We start from the raw sequence: 20497 nt of genomic DNA on the forward strand, positions 1-20497 counted from the left end.
GGTTGCTAATGAAGCGATGTCTCAATGTAGACAATATAAACCTCAATGATGTTAAGTTTCAAATTAGCACAAAGTTACACTTTATTTTTTTTTGTATAAAACATGGGGACTGCTTCCATTATGTTCATCACAAATAAAATAAAAAAAATGAACCCTTTTGTCTTGGCTCCGCCTGTATAGTAATTGTATTCCAATTTTTCCCCCATGCTTTTATTTTTTAGACTAAATCACCTCGTTTCCTGTTTTGTTCTGGCTCTCTTTGTGCAGCTTAACACAGCTCGTAGCGTGCACCACCTCCTCCTTGCTTTAACTCCCTCTCTCTCTCTGTCTCCCAGCAAACACACACACACACACACACACACACACACACACACACACAGGCAGCTATTGACTATCTGTAACTGTATGTTGCACCCACATGCTTTGCATCAGTTGTGATCGGCTTAAAGGCTACCAAGGTTTAAACAATCGTCTCAACTCTAATTTGCCATGCAGGGAGGGTTTACTCTCAACATGCATTATTTATCAGGGTGGCTCCTGAAGTGGGGTGCCGGGCCCAGAGGAGTGCTCAAAGGGGCCTCCAGGGGCCCTCTGGAAAATTAAAGGCAGTTTGATTTCACTGTTGCGTCAACTCACAACACATTTAGATAATGAGAGCATATAAAGATGATTGTTTTCCGTATAAATTTCCCTCTAGCTTCCCAGCATAAAATAAACAAGTGAAGTTCCCAGAAAGGAGTTCAGAGGAACAGTTTTTGTAATTGGTAAGTTATGCTTTTGGGACCTAATATGTATCTTATTATTCCACAAGCAGCTTTAAGGAGACTGCAACATGAAAAAGACATGGAGACTAATAATACACTAATGAGTTGGAGTTGATTTAAGCAGGACAAACCTTTATTCTCAACTTCAGTAAGTAAACACGTTTAGTAGCTTCAACATTCATTTACAAATCAAATCTGCAAAACAAAATATATTACACACACCTGCAGTTAATCATTAGTTAAAAAGTGCAAACCCAAGGAAAGGCCTGGTTAACATTACAAATAAAACAAAACTTAAAACTTCATGTTGACCAAACTGCAAGAAATCAACTATTTGCTGAGCCTTGATGCAGTAGCATTAGAAATTAGCAGGATGCAACATAGGAACTCTTTTTTGGCACTCACACAACGCCCTGGGTTACGATCGGCTGAGAAAAAGATGAATTTGCACTCTGCAGACCTGAAGGCAATTCATCATTTTTGGTGAGATTGGTAGCAGAAAAATGTTCCCCAGAATCATGATGTTGCATGTGTCAATTTTTTTGTTCACTTTTGTTCCTGTAACTGCTGCAAGGCTGAAAACACACAATACATTTCAGTTTAATTTCACAGGTAATAAAATCGGAAGAATGTCTTTACGTTATCTCAGTCAAATGAAAAAGATCGAAGTAAATCAACGAGACAAAGACGATGGTACAGTAACTCGCACACGGATTTCAAGTAATAGTACACATTTAAACACTCGGTGCTAAAAGTGCTTCCCTTCCAGTGATTAAACAAACAGCTTACAATGTTAGAGTAACTTGTTGGGCATGATTTTGTCAAAGTGATACTCTAATTTAATAACACCACTGATGATCATGCTGCTGAATACAGCCTGTCCAAAGAAATCTCTGCTTAAAACTCATGAGTGATCTCCGTTAGGATTTCTCTGTGTCTCCATGGCCTTGTTGCAGCTCCTGTACATCTAACACTGGAATGAATAAATGAAACGGAACATAAATATTTCACATCTGACTGAAGGACTGGAAAATATCAAAAAGAAACGTTTTGGGGCAAATGAGGATCCATTTATTGGCCCCTGAAATGAGTCGGAGTGAAATTTTGTGTGCGCAGGGGGAATTAGAGTGAGGAGGAGGCGAAGGAGGAGCACAAGAGAGAGAGTTCTCCCCAGATGCAGTTTTCTTTCTTCACATGGCGTCAAAATGGAAACGGTGGGCTTCCTGTCGCTTCTCTCGGTCGTCTGCTTTCTAAAAAACACACAGAAACACACAGTACACAGTCAGGGTTTGATGGTCTAACTTCACGTATTACAATACTTTTGTACAGTAATTAATACATTAGACATTAATGGGTTGTGTGTGTGAACATGTTTGCTGAAAATGGAACTAAAAGTACATTAAAGTCATCTTTCATAACAAAATCTATGACTAACTAAAGAATAATGTGAGCAATGGACAAATTAACTAATAAACTATAATGCAGTCTTATTCAATGATCTGGTTGCTTCATACTGATGGCACGGACCTGTTCAGAAGTCACTTGTTACATTTAATAAGCAGCTTCTTGCACTTTTGTAACATCATGTCTCAGCCAGTAATGTTGGCTAATGTTATCAACTCTTGGCATTCACAGTTCCACTAGAAATTTAAAAAAGTTACTTTTAACTGGCTAGCGCTCTTCTTGCAACTAGTAGACATGTGCACATCATTAATGTGGGCTATCAACTATTAATTAATTTGCAAATTTGTGAAGTAGACTGCAATATCTGATAAAAACAACAGTAATGAAATGTCTAAACGGTGACTAAAAAAATAATTTATGATTAAGGCTAGACTAAAACCAGATCAAAATCAGGTGCCAAAATGAACATTGGTGTGTACATTTTTTTGTTTTTGTTTGCATGTGCATGTGACTACACTGTATTATTCATAAACCTCAAGCTGAGAAAACATCCGCAGTGTGGATACAAGCTTCAATATGCCATTCAGTTATCACTAGAAGCTGGAACAGCCGTTTTCTTCCATCAATGCTCCAAACAAGCTCTGTGGATCATCGCTGTTGAGTTTGTCAAATATATTTTTTGGGCGATTTGAGCACCACAAGCGAAGTGCCATCGAGTTCCATTATATTCTAGAGAAGGCAGAAATCTCTGCGGCTGATATCTCCGACACTTGACAACTCGCACCAAAACAACCAACATATATAAAATGAAATAAAAATGTATTTTTGACAGTGAACGAGCCCTTTAAAGTGTTAAAGCCAGATGTGTTCCGCCTGGCTTAGTGTCCTGTATTCACTGATTAAACAGTGATGAATCAACTGGTAGATAAGTGGTGTATTAAATCTCTTTTGTCTGAGTAACAACAACTATATAATTGGTTAAAAATGAAAAAAAGCCTTTTGGGAATGAGCAAAAATGTCATAAACTTTGTGATCTAATTATCAAACAACCAAACAGATGTAATAAGTGTTCAGTTATACTTCTGGTTGGAAAGTTAACCTTTTAATATTCAATTACAGTGGCAAGTGGTAGAAAATAAAGCCTTTTTAATTTCATTTTGGTAAATCCAAGACTTACAGTCTGAGGAGAAATAGCAAAAAAACATAAAAAATAATAATAAATCAGCTGAAAACACCATACAAACACACAGACTTTAACTCCCACACGCACCTTCTGTCAATGTGAAAAAGGCCTCTCAAGATAAGGGTTTATAAAGGGTTAATACGTGTGTATTTATAGCCAACACTCTATTATCCTCATCTGGGCATCCAGACACACGGGCAGGTGTGAAGGCTGGAGGCGGTGTATGAGTTCAGCTGAGAACAAGCTGACAGACGTGCAGAATGTCATCAACACACAGTAGTTGTATACAAGATAAAATGCAGAGTAAAGAGTACAAATCTGAGCAGGCATGAGAGCTGGTTTTATATACACTGGTGCTTTGTTTATACAGGGCAGGGGAGGAAAAAGAACTCGGATCTGAGCTTTACTAAGTAAAAGTAGCAATACTTTCATGCAAGTAAATCTCCTGCACTCAAAAAAATAACTCATTGGATGAACTCAATTAAATTGTGGGCAGATTTTCCATCCAACAAATATATGTAGCCCAAACTCAAAACAAGTGCATCGATGCAATATAATGTATTTGAGTTAATGTAGCTCACTTTTTTTTACATTTGGTCAAACTCAAATTAAAAACATGTATGTATTGTATTTAAATTGAGTTGCCTCAACTCATTTATGTCAAGGAGAGCTAAAATAAAGAAATTGTGTTCATTCAACCTAAAAACATAGAATTGGAAAACTGAAACTCATTCTTTTTGGGTTGAAGGGAAGGACAGGGGAGTAAATTAATACATTTTAGGTTACACTTCTTAAACTACTTTTCATTTGATTTTAGTTGATATATTTTCATTGGATAAACAATACATTAATGTGTCACATCTAAGAAGAGCTTGAATCATTTTTTGAGTGTGTATTCAATATCTCATTTTTACATATGTTAATATAAACATTTCATTGGTGTCTTTTGTGAAAATGACTTTTCTTCTGCACCTTCCGATGTTTAAATTCATCCAATTTCACGCAGGTCGCATGATAGAAATGTCATCACCACTCCCACTCGTGTATTCTCCGGACAATGGCAGCCTCTATTCACACTTGGGCTTAATTGGACATTGTATGGACTTTGTACTCGGGAGCTGGCAGGGTAACGTTAATTTAATGACTGTTCTGACTAATTCGAACATTTGTGTTCTCAAATTCAAATGCTCCTGTGGGTAAAGTCTGGATGAGTTCAGGGTTACAGTGTGAACGGGGCTTGAGACGGCTGAGGCTTTGGCTGAACCTTGCATTTTTCCACAGAATGAGGAATGAGTATTTTGTCCCCCATCTGTTATTTTGGAATCACGATAGGAGAGGATCTTTTCACAGCCAGTGAGGAAGAAAGAATATTTTGCAGCAACTGCATAATATCACACCTAAGGGGCATTGTTTGACCAACCGGCAGATATTTTTTTTTACAAGTAGAGAAATACTGAATTGTGTAAAGGAGTAAGACGCTGCTGTATGCGGTTATCATGCCACAACGAATCAGATTGCTTTATTTGAGCTCTATGTTTTATAATGGCTCAGAAAAGACTGTTGTAATGAGGTTTGATGGAGGCCCACCATTAAAAGGAGTAAAGCGTGTCATCAGGTTGTCATTTGACAGCAGTTGAACATAAAAGATCCCATATCGTCTGGACTGGTGACTGAGTAGTCAATAATGCATTCAGATCTGTTTTGTGAGATCAGTGATGAACTGAGGATGGGAAGAAAATGAGCAATTTTACAGTACCTGAGTGGAACAATTTTTTTTTAACACTTCATGTTGAAGCTCATGTTGTTGCATTGAAAAGAATGACTCTCAGCACATTAGAAAAACTTTTTGAGAAGACTGTCCCAGTTTAAAGGACAGCCAATCTCTCCTTGATGTCGACTAATTTGCTGCACCCAAAAGATGGGCAGCAACACATTTGCTGCATTTTTTATCCCATCAGTTTTGATTTGTAATAAAGCCTTCATCTATCTTCCAAGATACCAGCGTCTCATATTGATTGATGTTGTGCTTTTTTTTTCCTTTTTGCTTTTTTAGAGCAACATATTTCTGAGGAGCAGATGGATTGATGCGATGTTCTTTCCTTTGGATAACCGAGCCACTGGGCTGTGCTGCCGTTGAAGCCTGGTCTAATTGACTATCCAGGGGATACCACCAAATTGTCATCCTGAGGCCTGACTCATCATTAAGCAGCAGAGCATTGATTTGTGTCCATCTAAAGGTTTTAATGACACAGTGTCTGTCTGAAAATAGGTGGAAAGCTACTGTGAAGGTACGGTATTGTCTCACTGGGCTTTAATGTCAACTAATTAAGTCTGCCGACATGTCCTGCATGCAGATGATGAATCTTAAGTGAGGAGATTGATTATATTCTGCTTCATTACGTGTTTTTCCCCTATCTCCTTTCCTCTTCAATTTATATTCAAATGGATATGTCTGTTTAATAATTCTTGTTACCCGAGCTAATACTGCATTGCACAGAAGTTCGCGGGAGTTGTGTAAAAGCCCTGTTAGCTTGTTAGGCAGGACAGCACGTCTTTGCCACCGCGCTGCTGCCCTCTACCTGACTTTGTTATTAGAAGAGCAAATACCAGAGGCGGCAGCGCAAACACACAGAAATGCCAAATGTCAATCAGTGGGCTCGCCCTGACCTTACTGGATGCCCCGCCGTAAAAGAGGTGGGAGAAAATGAGATATGAAGAAGGATGTTAGCGACCGCCATACAGGATTCACCCCCAATCTCTAGTCCCTGGACGGTGCAGAAGGTTATGGCACATTAGCCTGTCGGTCCAGATGTGTGTCTTTCAGTCAGCCAGCTGACTGTTCCAAATTAAATTAAATGTGCTGTGTTTTCAAAAAGCTGTCAGTCTGGACACAGTGCTGCAGTATTGTGAGTGTGTTTTTCCACTACAGATGGAGAGGAAACTGCAGCAGCAGAGTTTTAGACCAACACTCTTTGGCTGCTGGAATTACAAATGGCAAGGTTTGATTTATGCTGAGAAAATGTTCTGTTTAGGTTAATAAAGTGCCACTATATCATGAGTCTGTACAAAATGCATCAGCGCAATGGATTCCATTACTGATATTTTCATTATGACACAGCGCCCCTGTGATAAAACATGCATAGGTGAATCACAGAATACAGGAGGAAAGACTTAACTAATTTACACAGTGCTTCCCCCTCAGAAGAAAGACCCTAACTGCTTTGGATTCTATTTCCAGGAGAAATGGATGAAAATGTATTAATTAAGTTCTTAAAACTGTTTGTATTCTAACTGAACACGACATCGTAGCCTCCCTTGAGTCTATGGCTAGCGAGCTTCGGTCCCTCTCTGGAAGTGGGATGACAAATCGAACATGATGGTGTCACGGAGATGTTGTCTTCGAAAATAAGGTCAATACCAGCTTGTGTACTCCCAATGTACTTTGATGTGCTTCTTCTGTTACAATATAACCATATACCAAACCTTTGTACTGTATATATATATATATATATTTTTTTTTTAAACAAAAGAGTTTGGCTGGAGATTCAACCCATTCTCTTCACATGATGTGTAGAGTTACGCAGAGTTTTTTGAGAGCTCAAGGTTAAGTAATAAGTCTAATTTTTACCTAAAAAACTTCCATGAGTTGGTCATGAGACTCTCTGGATTGAGTCATCACAAGAAAAGATGAGAAATTGTACAATTTGATTCAAGGAACAGCAGCTAGAGATAATGTTTGGTAGAAACTCGATAATACTGTCAACAGTATAAAGTCAGTGTATGTTCAGCAGGGGTAGCACATTTTTTGTTCTGGATTGCAACAGGATTATTCTGAATTAGCTTCAGCTCTGACTTATGGTTCTGTCCAGCTTCTGTTCTATAGCAGCACGAAAAACAGGAGCTCTTGACTGCTGTTTTAAATGAAGTTACAGTAATAAATCTCCTTAAGATAAACCAAACTCATCCTTAAATTATCCAGAAGACTATGATATATATGGTGTGTCTGGTTTGAGAAAGACTGAGGAAAACACTAATTGAACATTGGCTTGTCCCTCTCTGCATCTGTATTGGTGAACTAGTGAACAAAGCAAACATTTTTTTGATGACTGACTGGTCAGCCTCAACACATTACAGTGATCCCACCAAAAGCATTGCTTTTTTGTGTCGCCAAACTCATCATCCTGCCTGTGTGAACTTGCTAAATTTGATTTCATGCAACGTATCCTTACAGCCGCTGCAAGAACTGTTTTTCCAAATTAGCATTTTCTTTCTTGTTCCTCTCACTCTCTTGTTTCTTTCCTCTGACATGGCTCCAGACAGCCTTCACCCCCCCTACATGCACATATGTCCTCCCCTCCACCTGAGCATGCGAGGTGTGTGTATAGACACTCGGTTCAGGCACCAGCCGTGTTTTTTTAAACGCAGTGTCGGTTCAGATGAAGCCGATGCTCACGCCCACGCATCCCAAAAAGAGGGCAATTACAGCGCGTCTGTGTGTGTAACCATGCACACATGCCATCCTGTGTATAGACACGCACACATACAGACACACATTAAACGCGCACACTTGTGCGGCAGATGGCTTGGAGAAGATGCCAGCAACTTACTGCACTGCTCAGCCCAGCAGACAGCGTTACCACAGTCTGTGGATGAAAAAGGAAGCAATCCAAAGAACCCCTCCAAAAAAGTACATTTGTGAGAATTGTTAAATAACATTTGTGTCCTCGATCATGATATATTACAGTACGTTTTGCAGCGACTGTGTGTGTGTGTGTGTGTGTGTGTGTGTGTGTGTGTGTCTGAGAAAACAACCGAACCAGGAGAAAGCACAAAACACACATGAAAAGATGCATCAACTCCCTGGAGAGAGCATTTATAGCAATAATGAACAGCAGATCTGCCATGCTGAAAGGACAGAGGCAGGCAATTACAGCTGAACGTCCTTCCAGGTCGTGGCCCGGGGAGAGAGCGGGAGAGGGGGAGAGAGAAGAACAGAAAAAGAGAGAAAACGAGTGTGTATGTGTGTCTCGGTGGGAGGCTAGAGGACTACAGGACAGGGACAGTGAGACCCATCTGCTGCTGGTTGTGACCAATCTGCTCTCTCTCTCCTCCACACTCACACTCTAAAGCAGTAAATCACCGGGAAGAGGCCAACGTTAACTATGCTATTGTGTGTGTGTGTGTGTGTGTGTGTGTGTGCGTCCTGACCTTCTCTTGCCAGTGGAGGATGCCAATAATGACGAGGATGAAGACGCACACTCCGATTAGTGCGATGGCCGTCAGCAACACGCTGTTGCTAGGAGTCAGGTACAACTTAGCGCTCCAACTTCAAAAAGAAGCAGAGAGAGAGAGAGAGAGAGAGAGAGAGGGAGAGAGAGAGAGAGAGAGAGAGAGAGAGAAAGGGAGAGAGAGAGAGAGAGAAAGGTGTGAAAGAAAGCGAAAAAAGAGTTGACTTGCCATATGCTGTTTTATGTTTTATCTGACAGAAAAACAATGTAATTACCAAATGGAATACATTAGCAGAGATTGTGTCCTCATTAAGTAAAAATAAATAAAAGAACATCTCTTTCATTCTCTCGTCGGAGCTGAACAGAATGGAGCTCTGCTTTCTTTCGGGTTTCCAAGAATTTTTGAAGTATTTTCAGCAATCCCACCACTTTGATATATTAAATTCATCATCTCACAATCTGTTGTTGAACTGTATGTGAGAAGAATACCGAGGCACCTGGTTTCTTGGAGTTAGATCTCATTTCACTTCATGGTGTGCATGTAGGTGTGTGTCTGTGCTGGCAAGTACACAAGGGTTAACGTGGCTATATGGAGGAGGGTGGATGTTTGTATGTTTGTGTGTGTGTGTGTGTGTGCTGAATAGCCATCTGGAGCTCCTCCTGGGGTTTGAGATACATGTGAACAACGTCATGATAACATGAGAACACATGCTGCGAGGTGTGTGTGTGTGTGTGTGTGTGTGTATGTGTGAGTGTTTTGTTGAGACACACCACAGAGACACTATCTATAACGAGCTGAGGTAACATTAACTTGAATATGTCGTGAAGTTACATCAAGATGAGGCAAAAAAATGGTTGAATGGTATCCTTAGCATCCAGTAAATTGCACTGCAGTGTAATTTGACCCATCTGTACTGCATTATATCTATGAGTAGTGTGTTTATTTACCTGCGGGGCTCATTGTGTGGGAAGGGTATGACGATGAGCTGAGAGTTAGGAATGATGGCCGTCCACTCCTTCTTCCTTATTTCCTGAAAAGATATGACAACACATGAGCTGGGTATGCACACACATACATTATAGTGACAATATAAGCAATGCACATGCAGATTTCCACAAGCACACACTCAGAATATGTATGTTAAGTCCTCTGGGGCAGAATAATAGGGTCCCATGGTTTTCCTAGGCTACTGTGGAGTGGCTATTTTAAGCTGTGCGTTTAAAAACGTAGACAGCCCCCGACATGAAATAAATGACTCTGACTGTAGGGAGCAACACAGTTTTCCTAGTGTGTGTATATCTGTGTGCATATGGGTGTGTGATATTTGCATGTGTGATTGAGTATTTCTGTGGCTGTGTGCGAGAGGGTTCAGCCATCTGCAGAGCGAATCATAATCCCGGTCTCTGTCTTGATGAAATATACATTTCCTTTTCTCGTCCTGTAACTTAATTCGTCGTAGCAGCAGACAGAATTCATGGGAGAAAAGCGGAATCACTGCCTGGCACTTATAAAAAATACAAAATAAACTCTAAGGTCAATTTGGGTAACATTTTCTTCGAACTGTCAGTAGCGACTTCCTATTTTTTTTGACTATAATAAGAATATTGAAGGACATGTAGTTGATTGTATAATTTCATGTGACAGGAGAATATCGTGAGCAAAAGAACGAAACACATTGGAAAATCATACCTGAAGAAACAATTTATAGGAAGCGAAAGACAACAGATTCATATCTGGAAATGTAAAATGTAGGAGCCTCATGCATAAAGGTTTTATAAAAGGAATGAGATGGAACCATTGGAACTGCACTTCACCGTGTCTGTGTGCCACCTTCTGTTACATTTATATTTGTTCTTTTGTCTTCTCTCCTATGTCTTATTTCCAACTTGCCTTGATAATGAGGGGCAAAATTCTCAAAAGAATTGTGTGGATATTGCGCCCGCTGAACATGTCCTCATGTCCAAATATGGCAAAAACAAATGCTGTAATTCTCAAAGATGATGCACTCACATACGCTCACTGTGTGAAAGTGGACTGCTTGTGTGCGTGTTATCTTTTGGGTGTGAAGACGTACACAGAACAATAATTATTATTAGTTCCTGACGGATCGACTAGTGACTCTGGAAATTTAAATAACATATAGAGACGACGTGCCTTGTGGGTACATACGCACTGTGTCTCTCTCATCCCTGAAGACGCACTTATTTTTGTGCATGAGCCCAAGTACGCGTCTGGGCTGCACTGCTCGCAACCCACACTTTAACCTCTAGTGCTTTTATACTGATAATTGCAATCATGTGTAGAAAGCTTCAAAACATTATAGGTGATTTTGCAATGTTATATAATTAGCGCAAAATCTTTTCTTTGTTTTGTGTATCAGACCTTTTGACGGGGCAGGTAGTGGTTGCAAGTGATGCCCAATTATGGTGCTATTAGCGTCTATTCTTTGTGAATTCGCCCCTGAATGTTCACTCCAGTTTTTCTGTTCCTTAATTGTCTACTCTATTTATTATTAAAGGAATTTTTTAAAATTGGTTTGTATCCATAGTAATTACAGATATTGACTTTTATAAGTTGGCTAACATTTGTTTAGCTGCGGCCCTGTCAATAGCAGTTTTTTTTTATTGCTTAGCCTCCCTGCCAGTTCTCCTGCCTGCTTGATCAAACTGGGGGCAGGTGGAGATGACCACCATCTACTGCAGCGAATACACTGATAATGGTCAAGTACCTTATATAACCCCCCAGACAAAAAACGGAACTATTGCTTTAATGTCTATACTGTATTGTGCACAGTTCACACAGTGATGGCAGTGGATCATACTGAACAAGCAGTTTGAGAAGTTTCTTTAGATATACCTTTAGATATATACTTATCTTCCTACGCACCCACAGCTGACCCACACAGGTGTTTTCACTCATGTTGCCTGATTAGACCTCTTCTAAAGACTGAGTGAGCGTACGCTGTGTTTGATTGACAGCTCCCTCAGGCTCCTGCTAGTGTTCTCATGTCCTTTGGGCAACATGTTCCTGTTTCTTCACATTCCTCTTTCTTCTATCCACGTAGTTACAAATTGTAGGCACTTAAGTGTTTAACTGGACAGAGAGTGACTGTTAAGACATAGATTTAACCATCAGAACTCAAGCTGCAACAAGCTTAAAAACACTTGCTTGCAGCACTGTGTTTGACAGCAGTTTGACTTTGCACAAGTTCAAGTTTCCTTTTTGGTAGTTTGCCGCCTTGAGCCTTAACACCCAATGTTGACATGTGACATCAGACTGACACAGACTGTATTTAACCTCTGCATACAGCAGTGCTTTGATTTGTAGAAAGGCCCAGCATCAGCATCACTTTCTGTTGGCTTTCTTTTTCCCTTTTTTTGCCGTGTGTCTTGATTTAGCCTCTGCTTGGGCTCATTAGGGGTAAAGAGTTCAGAGATATAAACAGGGGAGTAGGCATCATATTAATGATTTAAATGTTGTAATCATGTTTTTAGCTGAGAGGAATTTCCAGTTCTACATTTGGCAAAATGTGGAAGTGCCACCGCTCTTTAATTGTGGCTCTCCCTTCTTCATCAATTGCGAGGAACCACATCTCGCAGCTATTTTGAATAAGCGTGCAACAACGGCATTGCTTTTTACATAACGAGCACATTCTTGCCGCCAGCCATTGTCGCTTAGCTCTTGGAAAGCGCTGCCGTCGGTGCAGCAACTGGCGGGGGAGCAGAGCTGGAGACGAGTCAGCCTCCACTACTGCTGCCTGGGAGCAGATCCGATCTGGCTGTTTGGAAGAGAAAAGTGTTCCCAAGTCTTCAGAGAGAAAGAGAGACACTCTGGTTCAAAGCCAGGGAAACTGGCACACTATGAGAGAGAGCAAGAGAGCGAGGGAGACGGATACAGAGATGGAGGGTGAGGGAGACAGGGAGAGAGAGTGAGAGTGACAAGTAGGGGACTGATTAGTGAAGTAAACCACTTTGAGAAGCAAGGGGAATCCCCTGGGTGGGAGATAAGTGAACAGGAGGAGAGAGACTGAGAGAGAAAGATGGGGGGGGGGGTAAAAGAGGAATGATTGGACAGAAGATGGAAGATATCCAAGTAGATTTTACAAAACCTCTCCTTCTGTGAAACAGCAGGCAGAAACTCTCATTGTGGAGGAGAAAATTGTAAAGGGCACAGCAGGGGAGATAGAGAGAGAATAGTAGCAGGACAGACATAAAGACGGAGGAAGAAAGAAAAGGAAAATGAGAGAGAAATAGATGAAACGAGATGACAAACAGAAAGATCCAAACCTGCCGACTGAGCAGGGTGGTGTCACGGTCAGGATTTTCTCCTCTTTCCTAAAGAGCTTTCCAAAGCTTCTCCTCCTCATTACAGGTAGATTTGACGGAGTTACTCCACTCCCGAGTCCCTCTGGGTAAAAAATATCTACTTGGCATAATGGGCTGCATCTTTAGGCATGCATTAATTCACTTTGTAGAAGGAATGGGCGAGGAGGAGGGAAAAAAAGATCACGGTTCTTTGCATAGGAAAAGGAGTGTGTGTGGAAAGGGGACAACAAAGCAGCTTGTTTGAGATGAGTGTTCTCAGTGCACTACAGCTTCTGAGTCGCGGACCAACCCATCTACAATTCTAATCAGCTGCGTGACGAAGATCTCGGTACCACTCGGGAGGGGTAGGAGGGCTGTCGTGCCTAATATTCAGTGTGACAAGTGCAACGTGAGAAAGAGAGAGAGAGGGAGAGAGAGAGAGAAATATATATATATATATATATATATATTGTTTTTAGTTTTTCTTTTCATCTAAAATGAATAACAGAATTATAATAATTTATTGTAAATATTGCTTTCCTTATCTTGTTATCTTTTTTTCTGATGCTTGCTTTGGCAATATATACATTGTTATGTCATGCCAATAAAGCCATTGAATTGAATTGAATTGAATTGAGAAAACAGAGAGAGAGAGAGAAAACAGAGAGAGAGAGGGAGAAAGAGAAAACAGAGAGAGAGAAAACAGAGAGAGAGAGGGAGAAAGAGAGAGAGAGAAAACAGAGAGAGAGAGAGGGAGAAAACAGACAGACAGAGAGAGAGAGAGAGAGAGAGAGAAAACACAGAGAGAGAAAACAGAGAGAGAGAGAGAAAACAGAGAGAGAGAGAGAGAGAGAGAGAGAGAGAGAGAGAGAGAGAGAGAGAGAGAGAGAGAGAGAGAGAGAGAGAGAGAGAGAGTGCTGACATTTGAAGTAGTGTAGTGTAGTTTTTGGCTGATGAACAGATAGAAAAACATCAACCCAATCAATTATTTACTATATTAATAGAACGGTGGCTTGTAGTATGACAGCAGTCACACATGGCTGCATCCAGAGAGTCATTCATACAGGACGTCTTCCACTCTAGACTAGTTTAACTGATGTGTTTAAATATGCGTAAAAGGGCTGTTGATATTTCTATTCAAGTGGGGATGTCACTGCAGCTTTATCAATCTACTGGGTGTTGTCATCAATCATCCCATAATTTATAATCTATCTGCCATAAATAATACTGTCTTCAACCTCTCTTTTTTACTTTCATCACTAGATGGGGCAAAAAAAAGAGCTTTTTCTTCACCATCATTTTTATTGCCAAAATTGGGCTCTTTTCTGATGATGAGGGCTGCAAAACATGCTATCTAAATATTGGTTACGGTACTTATCCTCATTGAGCAGGATATAGTTTCGGAAAAGTAAAATACAAATTATTTGTGTTTAACAGAATTAACAGAATCCATAAATACACATGCAAAGCAAAGACTTCCAGCAGAAAATTGGAGAGAATGAAGAAGTGATTGCATTGTGTAGGGCTTAATTGATTTGGGTTAAGCTAATGCATTTTCACAAATTCTTTCACAAACAAGAACATTTTGTTAACAACAGCTTTCTATACTCGACTCCAAGTGCTTCCCTCTCTTACAAACATTAAGACATACTCTTCAAAAGTTGTTATAAACACCAGTTATCACATATTTAAAACAACCTCAACCAAGCATATGTTGTTGTTTTTTTTTTTTTGCAAGATTAGGGAGACAATGTTGCTTCTGTTCAGCATTTCTAATTTGATAAGAAAATACATTGAGGGAAATCACCTTATGAATCTTCACAAAATACCCTTCAAACAACTCTGACAATCCTCAGAGGAAAGTGTGATATTCAGCCCATTGTGAAATAAATCCTGAGCTGAAGGAGTAAATCAACTGTTCTGTGTTGTGCTCATGACTTTTATAGTGCTTGAATTGTGCTTACCGTGAATTCGCCCATCATTTGATGTTTTTCTTAGAAAGTTTTCTAGTTCTTAACATCATGATCCCGAGGCTATTTCTGCTTGTCTCTCACTCCCTATGTCTGTCCTCGATTTATTGCGTAGACGTTAAATCTCTCAGCCACGCATGCCATTCACTGTTATATTCAGGGCACGGTTAGGCTGCACAGAAATGTCTTGACTGGGCATATGAGTGGTGTTATACATGTTCTAAGATACTTTTTTATGACACTTTAATGCAATTTGACCTTCAATATATCTGCTTCCTTTCCTCTGTCTGCTGTGATACACCTCTATAAATGTTTCTCCCTCAAATATTCAGAGAGGCCGTGCTGCCTGTGGCTCTTCCAACACTAGTGCTGTGAAGTGTCCAGGTAATGTGACCCTCTCATATTTCCTCACCGTCTCTCCAGACTGCCGGGGGATGCCGACGAAAAGGTGGTCCAGGAAGTTGGCGCTGCGTCCGAGGCCCAGCACAGTGTAGGGCAGCTGGAGGGAGAAGTGAGCCGACTGGCTCAACTGACCAGCTGCAGGAATGAAGAGAGAGAAAACAGAATTTTTAATGTTGTAAAAGCCTTATCTCAAAAGAGTATTGTGCCCCAGTGTTTAGTTTTTAAAGACATATTCGCACAGGAATAGCATTACCTGGAGACGTCTATTAATTTGTAGTAATTGCAAAGTTTGTCAGTGACCTCAATCCCATGTAATAATTTTAGTTGTGTGTGAATGAGCATCTCAGTTACTGAGCTTATTATTGTAATAGTTATTAATTCATATTATTTTCTGGCTTAATGTTCTAGCTTGTTTCTGGATGACTTGTAACACTTCATACTTAACACAAATTTCCATAACACACGATCATATTAAGTTATATGATACTTTGACTGTTGTAGGATTTTGCATTTCTAGTTGTAGGTGATGGAACACTAAAGTAAACCCTGTCCCAACTTATTTGGAACGTATTGCAGGCATCAAAGAGTGTATATTTACAATAAACAATAAAAAATTACATATATACATTACATATATTGTCTTTATACAGTTTATATCAACATGGTCTCACAGGAATCCGTGAAATAGCCACAGATTTACTCAAAATCCATGGAATAGCCACAGAATCACTCAAATTTCCGTGAAACTGACACGGATTTCGCTACAATGCAAGTTAATGACATACAAAGTGATTATGTACATTCACTGAGTGAATATTTAGAAAATAAAACATATTTCTCGCTAGAAATTTGATCAAAATCCATTTTTATGCAGAAACTAAGTCAAAATATTGATTTTTTCTGTCCGCCATGTTTTTTGTTGTGACTGCCGGGACCTTGAAAGTCACGTGACTTGGAACAAACCAATAGGAAAAAATATCCATGGAATAGCCACGGGATATGACTGTCATGACTGAAATTTGGCTATTCCACGGATTTTGAGTCAAGCGAATCCGTGGCTATTTCACGGATTCCTGTGAGACCAGGTTCGTTTATATTTATATGCCAAAAATGATTGAGCAATCATTTTCATAATGCACATAATTCAACTTATATCAGACTCTAATATTTGGGGTTTTGCTGCCCCTTTGAAACATTCTGTGAACGAAGCAGCCCATAAGCACGGCACATTTTCATTCATGACTTTTCTGCTCAATACAACGATTGAATTGCCGGCCGTGTATGTTAACATAACCTCTATTTGCTTTAGTGATCTGTCAGCTGCAACAGCCCCGCTCTCACAAAGGAATCATTAAAGTTTTACATAATGTAATCAGCTCTCACCTAACCTATCCTGACCACGCCTGTCAGAGATAAGACTTAAATGTACAAGGAAATGTAATGAGAGGGGCGAGGGAGAAACACACGGCGGGGGCGACCGAGCCAGAGGGACTGCAGCGTGAGACCTTGTGTTCTCACATGAAGAAGCATCAGAAAAGATACAAATCAGAGTGAGACACCTGAGGCCAGTCCAACGCCTCTCCCTGTCTCCTCACACAACCTTCCTCCTCCATCCTGTAATCTCTCCCTCCTTACTTACTATTCTAATCCAACCCTTAGTCTCTTGTTTCTCCTCTCTCTCCTCTCCCCTGATACATCACTTCGACTTGGCCTTACTCATTTTGCTTCCCCTTCTTCTCCTCCCTTCCTGCTTGTCTCCCCTCTCTCTCCCCTTCAGCTGCTGTATCTCGCCCACGCCACCCAACTCTGCCAAGTGCAGCCGACATAAATCAACCTCTACGTGGTAAACAAAGAGAGGGAAGGAGAGAGAGCGGGGTGGAAGGAGAGAGAGAGAAAGCCTCGAGGCAGCCAGTGATCAGAACTAATGTGGATGGACTGCGTATTGCAGTCCGAGAGGAGCACAACAGCTTTGCTTCTTTTCCTTTTTTTTTAATGTATGCCTGACCTCAGTACAGTTTTAAAAAAAAAAGGCCAGTTCAGTTTTGGCCTGCACATGGATCAGGTCAGTCCAGCTCACTGCAGCTCAATATTTCTCTTCTTTAATAGTCTCGCCTATTGCACATATAAACGCTGGCCTTTTACCATGAGAACATGACATATAGGGGTAACAATTCATCAGCCAGTGAGTCAAAGTGAGCAGTTTTAGGTAAGACCAGCAGTCAGAGCCATTTAGACATAGATTACACATTTAGTCATTTAGACTGTAATGTACATGCTTTGGCTCCAGCCAGCCTTAACGCTGAATAGACCCATCGACTTTTGCCACCTTCTACCGGAGAAAGCTTTTCATCAGGCTTCTCTCTTTATCGTTCTAAATTTCTCTCGCTTTCTATCGCCCTACGTATTATATTTTCCCAGGTTTTTAGTGCTGGGTTGCTAGGGGGTTTTGTGAAGAGGCAGCATAATTGCCTTAATCGCACACCACACATAGTGAGAAAGAGAGGGGGAGATGGACAGAAATATTGTCTGTTTCCAGGAAGAGCTGGGCTCTTGAGTTTCATGGACATTGACTTGTTCAGGCTGGTACAAAGCCCTGGCTTCTAACAGACATTTAAGATGAATCCTGGGGTGTCTGACATTTACTGAGGTGTGAGTGTGTGGCGGAGAATTACACCAAATCACTAAAGTGGAAAGATGTATTCGGCTGTATGGGATTTTATACATGACTTTAATGAGAATTTGTAGATTTACTGAAACAGAAGGAAGATGAAAGGAGGGAGGGATATCAAATCTAATTGACAATTACTGTCGCTTGTTAGCCATGCTAGCTGTGTGGCTTTAGGGAAGGCCATTTTGGTCCCGACTGAATTACCTCAACGACTAACGGATGGATTGCCACAAAATGTACTTTTTCAGTTGGTTTTTTTTGTGTGAAATGTCATTCAATATTGTATGTATTGCTATAATATTTGGTAGAGACACACATGGTACCCAGAGGATGAATAGTAATGATTCTGATCTTTAGAGCCACAAGCTAAGTTTTCACCTATCCTGTGAAACACACATCTAATACATTTAATGTCTTTGCACTTTTTTGTTGAGTACTAATTGGCAAATGATAGCATGTCAAGATGGTGAGCATGGTAAACATTATGCCTGCTATATATTCACATATTAGCATTGTCTTGGTGAGCATGTTTATCCCAGCATTCATCTCAAAGCACTGTTGTGCCAAAGCACAGAGCAGCTAGCATGGCTGTGGATGCTTGAGTCTTGTTCCAAGGTGACTTGCAGCCTGACAAGAAAACACAATGTACAAGTGTGTGTATTTTAATATACTGTATGCAAACACACACATCCCACTGCTGTGAATCTGCGGGAGGTGACAAAAGTCATATCCTGGCCAGCGGTATGCGTAGCCTGACGGAATAATTTCATTACTGAGGAGCAAACACACGCAGGGAGCTGTCATAGTTCCTCCACATAACTGAACCTAGGAGAAAAGTTTAAAAACTTGAAAGCTGTGGAGGTCAAAACTTTTTTTGATGATCTATTCAAGTCCAACCTCAAGCTCTTCATACAGGCCTGCATAACAAGTAGCCTTAAATGTCTTCATATACAAAAACTGTAAAAGAAAGACTGAGGTAAAAGAAAAAATCAAGCAGACATAAATGGACAGTGCCCCTGAAACAAAAGACACGTAAAGCAAGAAAAAAAAATGATGCAGCGAGGAACTGGACTTAAAAATGGCTCATGTCTTGAAAAATTAGGCCAGCAAAACACAAGCACTGTGGAGCCAATGCTTAAAAAGCAAAGATGTGAAGAAAAGAAATGCTCGAAGTTGCAATACAGTGCGTGGTATCGAGGGGAACTTTTGGGTGAACCGAGCCGATCGGTGGAGGCTCCCAGTGATCCTTGCCAGCTGATCTAGAGTCTGTCACTTAACGGTCTGCCATCTTGTTGCTCACACTTCAGCAATATTGCCTGTTTTTCTCACTGTGTGTGTAGCCTGGTATTGACCCTAGAGGTTTATAATAAACTCTGCTGTCTTGTTGAGAGATGCAGGGTTTCAAACTGTTCAGCGGTGAGGTTTTGGTAGATGGCGGACTTGGATCAAGCCCCAAGGAGAACATTCATTAGAGATTACAGTTTGTTTAGTTGATAGTGAGGTCATCTACAGGACCTTGAGGGTGATCGTTCAGACTGTCACCATCTGAGAAGGGATTCTTCAATTCATGGTGTAGCGGACAACACCCGAATTAGGCTCCAATGATCGATAAACATTTAAAGACTGGACTCAGGGCCATTACAGGGTTAGTTATGGATGCATTTCACTATTTGAGTTTGTTATTTTGGAGAGTTATTTTTTATTGTTTTAAAAAGGTAATTATGTGAAATGCAGTCAATGTGTTCAATGCAAGTTCATGCAAATTCATCCTTGTGTTGTGCTTGCTTACTGGTATTCAAGCCTTGGGCTCCTGCCATCCCAGTCCATTTATTTTCATATGTGTAGCTTTTAAGCGTAACCAGGGTTACAACTGGATCCTGGTGTAAAGCTCCGCACCAAAACGAAAATGAAACAACCAAACTCCCTTGGCAGGGAATGAAGTTGCTCGATGTGGAGTGGGGGTGTGAGGGAAATGCAGCCACTGGACTTGACCAAATAAACTGACTGGCCAACATCCACCACCTTAATCTCTTTCTCTACTCCTGTTTTTTTTTAATATAAACCATGACCTGGTCTTTATGGTAATGCCATTTGTTGTTGATACACACCAATCAAAGGCCAACGGACTAACAGGGCACTGACTGACCCACAGGAGAAAGCGCAGGACTGTTACTTTGAGATGGATCCAGCAGGGGAAGCCGTTTTAAATCAGCCACTCAGTGCTTCACACTGAACCAAGTCCATCAGGCTGAACAGAACAGGATTTTTGAAAGGATTGGACCTTAAATCCAGTCCTGGTTTGATGTTTTTTGACAGAGTGCCGCTCCCTGTCAGTAGGCAAGAGGTGGATGGCTTGCACTCGGCCACTCAGCAGGGTGGAGTGGGTCTTGGTGTGTGTCTGTGTCTGTGTGTCTGATGGAGGATCAAGGAGGGTTACGTTGCAGGCAGGGAGCCTGGCTTCGTGTCTGCCGAGTGCTGTGTGTGTCTGTGTGTGAGTGTGTGTGTGTGTGTGTGTAGACTGGCTAGGAAATGTGGCCACGGCTGGAGTAAAGCCATTTCACAACATGGGGAGG

The 20497-nt window shown here is 40.8% G+C and overlaps 1 protein-coding gene across 1 annotated transcript in view; it reads right to left on the reverse strand.

Annotated features, from left to right (window-relative positions):
- Window positions 1–875: 875 nt before the first annotated feature.
- itfg1 (integrin alpha FG-GAP repeat containing 1) overlaps window positions 876–20497 on the reverse strand; it is a 168529-nt gene continuing 148907 nt past the window's right edge. Inside the window, exons 15-18 of the mRNA XM_059351179.1 lie at window positions 15267–15391; window positions 9528–9610; window positions 8560–8677; window positions 876–2014 (exon numbers count right to left, since the gene is read on the reverse strand). Of these exons, the coding sequence (XP_059207162.1) occupies window positions 1955–2014; window positions 8560–8677; window positions 9528–9610; window positions 15267–15391 (386 nt within the window). The 3' untranslated portion in view covers window positions 876–1954. The remainder of the gene's footprint in view (window positions 2015–8559; window positions 8678–9527; window positions 9611–15266; window positions 15392–20497) is intronic.

This window comes from Centropristis striata, chromosome 2 (genome assembly GCF_030273125.1).
Source record: "Centropristis striata isolate RG_2023a ecotype Rhode Island chromosome 2, C.striata_1.0, whole genome shotgun sequence".
NCBI classification, from domain to species: domain Eukaryota; kingdom Metazoa; phylum Chordata; class Actinopteri; order Perciformes; family Serranidae; genus Centropristis; species Centropristis striata.